Source organism: Octopus bimaculoides, chromosome 15 (genome assembly GCF_001194135.2).
Source record: "Octopus bimaculoides isolate UCB-OBI-ISO-001 chromosome 15, ASM119413v2, whole genome shotgun sequence".
Lineage (NCBI taxonomy): Eukaryota > Metazoa > Mollusca > Cephalopoda > Octopoda > Octopodidae > Octopus > Octopus bimaculoides.
In genome coordinates this window covers 29,539,585-29,546,512 of record NC_068995.1, presented here as the reverse complement: position 1 = coordinate 29,546,512, position 6,928 = coordinate 29,539,585, and the positions used below count along the sequence as shown (strand labels likewise).

Here is a 6,928-nt window from a genome sequence, read left to right as displayed (position 1 = left end):
ATATATATATATATACTTTAAGTAGTTTATGCACAATTTTATATACTTATAGACACACCACTCATAAAATAAATATTCACTCCTACTTTTCCATTTTTTCCATAAACAAAACAAAACCAAAAGCATCCCGTACATATGATACAACCTTTAGTTAAATCGCTTATATATCTGCCACGTAAATATTTGTGAATATTTCATGGAATTGCACTTATGCGCATGCGTTAAGTGATGCGTGATATAAGAAACTTTGTTCGGTTTAAAAATTACAATTGTCACTATCCAATCACCACCGCCATCTCCACCATCAGCACCTCCATTCCGTTTCTTTAAACTAAAAGGTGTGTCGTCCAAAACTGGTCAAAGCCCTTCACAAAATTACACGCGATTCCTTCACTTCCCCTATGATCATATATAATATGAACCGCCTTTATCCCAATCCTCTCTAAAATTTTCAGCATCTCCTTCCTAATCTATCTTTTCTCTGCAGACGTTCAAACTGCGATTTCAAACAAAACAACAATAACATCAATATCACCTATACGGAAGAGCTTTCAAAGGATTTGTGCACTGTTCCTCCTTCTCCCCCTCGTCGTCTTTCTCTTTCTCCGGTGTCGTTTCAAACTCGAAAGAAGGTTGATTATAACGACCTCAGTACATGACTAGCACATTAATTTATCAACCCCGAAAGTATGAAAGGCAATGTTGATTTCGACTGGTTTGAACTCAGAACAGTTAGAACCAACACAAATACTGCAAGGCATTTTTCTCGACGTTCTATTAATCCAATCGACTACTAAAATAACAAAATAAAGTATTCTAGTTCTGAATTTGTATGAAACATTGAATTTTTTTCAAATTGTTTTGCTAACATTAGTACATATAAGATAGTCTCACCTGCGTTTTTTGTCTATAGTTAGCTACTAAGAAAAACGATTGGTTCTTCTTTAATTTTGATTAATTAAAATATCTCGGTTCACTACTTTATGTCAGCATTCACTTTATATATCGACTATATACGTGTTAAAGTGCAGATACAACTGTTTACTTGTATAACAGTGACAGTGTGTTGAAGTTTCCAGAAGACCAAACGTAACTTTATTTACACAGCAGTTACAGCAATGCTACCACAGGGCATAAACCCTACATCTAAGAATTACGTAGAAGGGGGGAAGTCTACCTTTTCGGACACATCTCGAGGAAGGAGGGAAGTCTAGCTTTTCGAACACGTCTCTATTTTGAAGAAAGAGGAAATATATTCAAGTATTGTTGTTTAGGTTCCGAATTACTAAATGACAAGAAAGAAAATGTCCGAATTATTTTCTAGTTCACGGAATCAAATTAATTCCAGTTTAAATATTCTGATACTACTAATTTCCTGTTTTACGATATAGTGTTTGAAAAGTTGAATTTCGTGCTGCTGACATTAATATCATTCCTGGAAAGATGGCTGTAGTTGGAGAAGTCTGGAAATTTGAGTTATTAAGTAACTAGCTAATCATTCGATAGACTGTGGGATAAACAAGAAAACAGAGAGGGGGCAGAGGGAGAGGGAGAGGAGGAGGAGGAGGAAGAGGAGGAGGAGAGAGTGTGAGCAGGAGAATCGAGATGTTTTTCAACTGTAAAGTCCTGTACATCGTAACACTTGCCTGTAGAAGAGCGGGAAAAAAAATTTGAGGAAAAGGATAATTGACTCAGCGTAACTGCTTAAATGTTTTAAAATTCTAGTATTAAAATAGAAAGTTATTATACAATGTCCATAAAGACTTCATTGTTTTCGACCGTTTAATCATTAGACATTTGGAATGGACCGAAATTCTATTTAGATCGAAGAACCATTTATCTCTTAACCACATCCTCACATGACTTCATTCTCAAGCATCACTTGACTCAGATAACTTTTCATAATTCAACACCACCGATCACAGAAAGGGGCTGAAAACAGAAATAGCAATCATAATATATACAATGCTGGATCATTTGATGGATAGCGAATAAATTAGTAAATCGACACGCGGGGTGTTGAGAAATCTTCCGTGGAATTTATTACCCAACTAACACGAGTTATGCAAACCACATTGAATGAGTCAGTGAATTAAATTCTTTATTAAATTAAAATGGTTGCATCAATATTGATAAATTAGATTACCTAACATAATAAAACACGCTTGAATACAATAGAACTATTCACTCGAGTGATTTCTCTATCCTTAATTGCGTAAATATTGTAGAGATAATGCTCCATTAGAGAGAGCTTGAATTTCTAATCTTGTTGCTTTAATATGAAAACTTTCATAGATGAACGACATTGCATCTAATCACTCAGTAGGTCTCAATCGATCGACACATTACTCTTTTGATCTGCATTAAGAACTCTATAGATATTTAAAATACAGTCACTGACGCTGCTGCAAACAGTTTATTGAGTTATAAACTATTTTCCTTTAGGGGAGAGCATAACATTGCACTTCAGTTATAGCGGTCTACAAAATTTGTGTATTGTGTTATAGTGTTGTCTTTCATATTTCATTGGATTGCTGTGTTACAACTGCTGAAGACTTCGTTTTTATTTAGTGAAACATCTTAATGTAAATAAACTTCCAGATGCATGTTCATCCCCAGTTAAAGAATTGGGATCAGCAAGCTATCAACACACTCCTGTATAATACAGTGGCCTTTAAGCTTACGATAAGAAATGTGCCTGTTCATTGCACATATTTAGAGTTAAATAATCATTATGAGCATCATTTTTGCATGCTTAACAAGCTACGCAGTTATACTTCAGAGTTGGAGAGTGGTTTCATCATCATCATCATCATCATCATCATCATCATCATAATCATTTAACGTCCGTTGTCCATGCTGGCATGGGTTGGACGGTTTGACCAGGGCTGGTAAGCTAGAAGGCTACACCAGACTGCAGTCTTTGGCATTGTTTTCTACGGCTGGATGCCCTTCCTAATGCCAACCTCTCCGAGAGTGTAATGGATGCTTTTACATGCCACCGGCACGGGTGCCATTTGCGTGACACCGCTATCTGCCACGACTGCAATTTTGCTCGCCTTCGTAGGTTTTCTTCTCAAACACAACACAACATAATGTCAAAGGTCTCGGTCATTGCTTCCGTGAGGCCCAACGCTCGAAAGGAACTCAGCGACTTTGCCTCTGGGAGGCCCAACGCTTGAAAGAAAGTCAGCCACTTTGCCTCCGGGAGGCCCAACCCTTGACAGATGATATATTGTATTCAAAATTATTGCTGTTGATTTTAAACCCCATATCAGCCTTCACCAAATTTACGTATAACCAAAGTCATTCAAGCCATGACCACCCACCCTGCGTGGTTACTCAGTCTCTTATTTATAGCAGGCCGAATGACCACAAAGATGTTCTGTTTGTGTTAAAAAAATGTATATATAGTAGGTACATTGATATCTAATGGTATGTACACACTGGAATAATAATATATTTTGAGGAGATGAAACACAGCCGACTCATAAGTTAATGATGCTGGAAACAGTTAGTTAGATTATCCACTGTATTATATACATACATACATACATACATACATACATATGCACTCTCCATACACGTTAATATATATATGTATGTATGTATGTATGTATGTATGTATGTATGTGTGTATGTATGTATGTATGTATGTATGTATGTATGTCAAGAATTTATGTTATATGGCATTTGATATTCCTGTCTAAATTGTTCTAATACATGTCATTGGCCATTCTGGGTTATCTCTCTTGTCCCATTTTTGTTTAAACTATGAAAACTACCTAAGCCAGAAATGGGGCCTACTCTTTTTTGTATAAGTCCTTGGCTACTGGAGATAAGGACGGTCAACTGCCCTGATGATGAGGGTTATTGGGCCACAAATACGCGTCTACGGCTTTCTTCTTATCTCTAGACAATAAACATTTCCGTTTCTTTGATGTCATATCAACTTTGGAGAATTTAGAATCTTCAGATTATCTCCCCTTCGCAAGTGGAGCTGATCTAAATTGCCATTTGGTATTTATGATGCATCATCTAGAATCAGAGATCAATTCAATAAGTCAACAATTTATGTTTTATAGTATTTGATATTTCTTTCTTTCTTTCTTTTTTCTTTCTCCCCCCCCTCTCTCTCTCTCTCTCTCTCTATATATATATATATATAACTATTGAATAAAATTTTCTTTTCTTTAAGTTATCTTCGTCTACGATGCCGGCCATTGGCAACAGACCATGTACCATAGTGTGTTATATTTGTGGCCGTGAATTTGGTACCAAATCAATCTCGATCCATGAACCCCAATGTCTGAAGAAGTGGCACATCGAAAATGACAAATTACCGAAGAAACACAGACGACCAGTGCCCGTGAAGCCTGATAGTATTCTTCTCGTTCAAAGTAAGACGTTAATAATAATAATGATAATAATAATAATAATAATAATAATAATAATAATAATAATAATAATAATAATGAAAATTATTAATATTATTATTATTATTATTATTATTATTATTATTATTATTATTATTATTATTATTATCATTTGTTTGACTTTTGTTTTGTATTTGTACAAATTGGCTCCAAGTCTAAACCCGAAGCCTCAACAGACAATAAGTTAGAAGTTCATGTTGGTGTTAGAATGTTTAAGAAAACAAGAAAATTATGAGTTTGTTTTTAAAATTTGAGATTACACAGACAGTATTTTACGTAGGACATGGGCAGTTCTCATGAGCACTATCTTTTGAATTTCTGCCATTTTGGGGTTTCCTGGAATCTGAGCTAGGTAGCAATCAACCCCTTTTGCTATCATTACTAGGGCACCTATGACAACAAGTATTGTTTTAGTCTTGAGGTTCCAAAATTTGACAATTTCTATTTCAAGATCTTTATACTTGCTTAGTTTTTGGTAGGTCTTGACAGATACATTTATGTCGATTGGGACAGTCGTATCAATGAGGAGGCATGATTTTTGTCTGAAGTCTTTCAATATAATGTCTGGCCTATTCACATCTATCTTTCTGTCATTTTGAATGGTAAAGTTCCAGAGGAATGAGATGTGATCATTTTCAAACACTGGAGGTGCTTTGTGTTCCCATTAGTTTTTATCATGGGGCAAGTCCAGGTTTTTGCAAATTACCCAGTGAATATATTTTGCTGCTCTATCATTCCTGTTGAGATACTCTCTAGGTGCAAGAAGAAGACTGCACATAGAGACAACATGATCGTTGGTTTCATTTTGTTGTTTACATACACGACATGTTGGGCTACAGCCGTTCTTTAATATGTTGTCCTGGTAGTTTCTTGTAGGTAGGCATTGATCTTGGCTGCTATGATAAACCCTTCTGTTTCTGATTTTAAACCAAAAGACACTAATCATTGATGGGTAAGGGCTTTGTCAACATCGGCACTATTAGCTCTCTTTGGGTAATTGCCATTGAGAGGTTTTTCTTGCCATTTCTCAGTAAGAATATCTAAGGCAGCAGTTTTAGCATGGGTTTTCATACGCTTAGCTTTGTCTGTGCTTGTTTCTAGTACGTCTAATTCTGGAATTTGTTGTATTTGAAATTCACTTACATATTCCTTTGCCTCTTTTGTTACTGAATATGATGCTTTGTTGTTTTCATGCTTTGAGACAAGTTTTAATATCCAGTCATCAGAGTCAGGTAGGTGTCTAGGCCAATTGTGACAATCTTCATTGTTAATTCCAGTTGTAAACGTCCACGACCACCCTCTTTTCTTGGCAGGTAAAGTCGTTCTATATCTGCCTTAGGGTGGTGCATTCTATGCATTGTCAACAATTTTCGTATTTTTCTGTCAAGATTACATGTTTCAGTAACTGACCAGTAAATGATATTGAAACTGTAAGTCAAGACCGGTATAACTAAAATATTGATCGCTTCGATCCTGTTTCTTGCATTCAGCTCTGTCTTGAGTATTTCCCTCACCCTGCGATAACATTCTCTTCTGATCTTTTCCCTCATCACTGAATGTTTGATTCTGTCCCCTTCAAATACCCCTAGGTATTTGTAGCTCTCCGCTGGTTCTAATTCCTTTATGACATTCTGCTGGTCAAGATTAACATTGAATGTTTCTGTCATTTTTCCTTTGATAAAGGTAGCTTTTGCACATTTATCGAGGTCAAATTGCATCCTGATGTCATCACTGAATTGTTTAGCAATTACTAGTAAGCCCTGTAGTTCTTGCCATTTTTTGCAAAGAGCTTTAAATCATCCATATAAATCAGATGCTCTATACCTTTATCAAACATTTTATAACCGTATTGTACATCATTGAGCAGTTTCGAGAGAGGTATTAGGGCTAGACAAAAGAGAAGTGGTCACCCTGGAAAATGCCACATGAAATTCTTACATCTCCAGCATTAAGAGATTCATTGTCACTGTAGAAAGTCAGTTTGGTTTTCCATGATCTCACACATACAGACAAGAAGTTTCGCAGAGTAAGTGCTATTTTATATATTTCCAGACATTTCTTTATCCAGCTACGTGATAGACTATCGGAAGTTGTTTTATAGTCTATCCAGGCTATCGACAAGTTTTTGTGTCAGTTCTATATTTAAGAGATGAGGAATTATGTACATTATTTACATTTGACGGATATTTGTCCTCATCTTGTTTGTTGTTAACACAACGTTTCGACTGATGTACCCCCAGCCTTCATTAGGTGTCTTGGGGAAATTTCGAACCTGGGTTCTCATTCCTAAAGTATTTTTCGATGTTGTTGTGGTTGTTATTATTATTATTATTATTGAGTGAGAGAGCAGGACATGCCATCAAAGTGACACTGGGGTAAAATATACGAAGCCCAGTATACCCATCATGACTACCTGTCTGATAAGGGTACACCAGGCACATGCATCACAACCATATGTGCGTAACATAGTGATCTCATATGAAGATAAACAG

The 6,928-nt window shown here is 36.0% G+C and overlaps 1 protein-coding gene across 8 annotated transcripts in view; it reads left to right on the top strand.

Moving 5' to 3' along the window:
- LOC106870248 (zinc finger protein 474) overlaps positions 1-6,928 on the top strand; it is a 162,360-nt gene that overhangs the window by 133,727 nt on the left and 21,705 nt on the right. For all 8 annotated transcript variants that reach the window (XR_008265611.1, XM_014916303.2, XM_014916607.2 and 5 more), the window contains one exon: positions 4,199-4,400. Coding sequence is in view for 7 of the 8 variants with exons in the window: in XM_014916303.2 (XP_014771789.1) it covers positions 4,199-4,400 (202 nt within the window). In the remaining variant the exon portion in view is untranslated. The remainder of the gene's footprint in view (positions 1-4,198; positions 4,401-6,928) is intronic.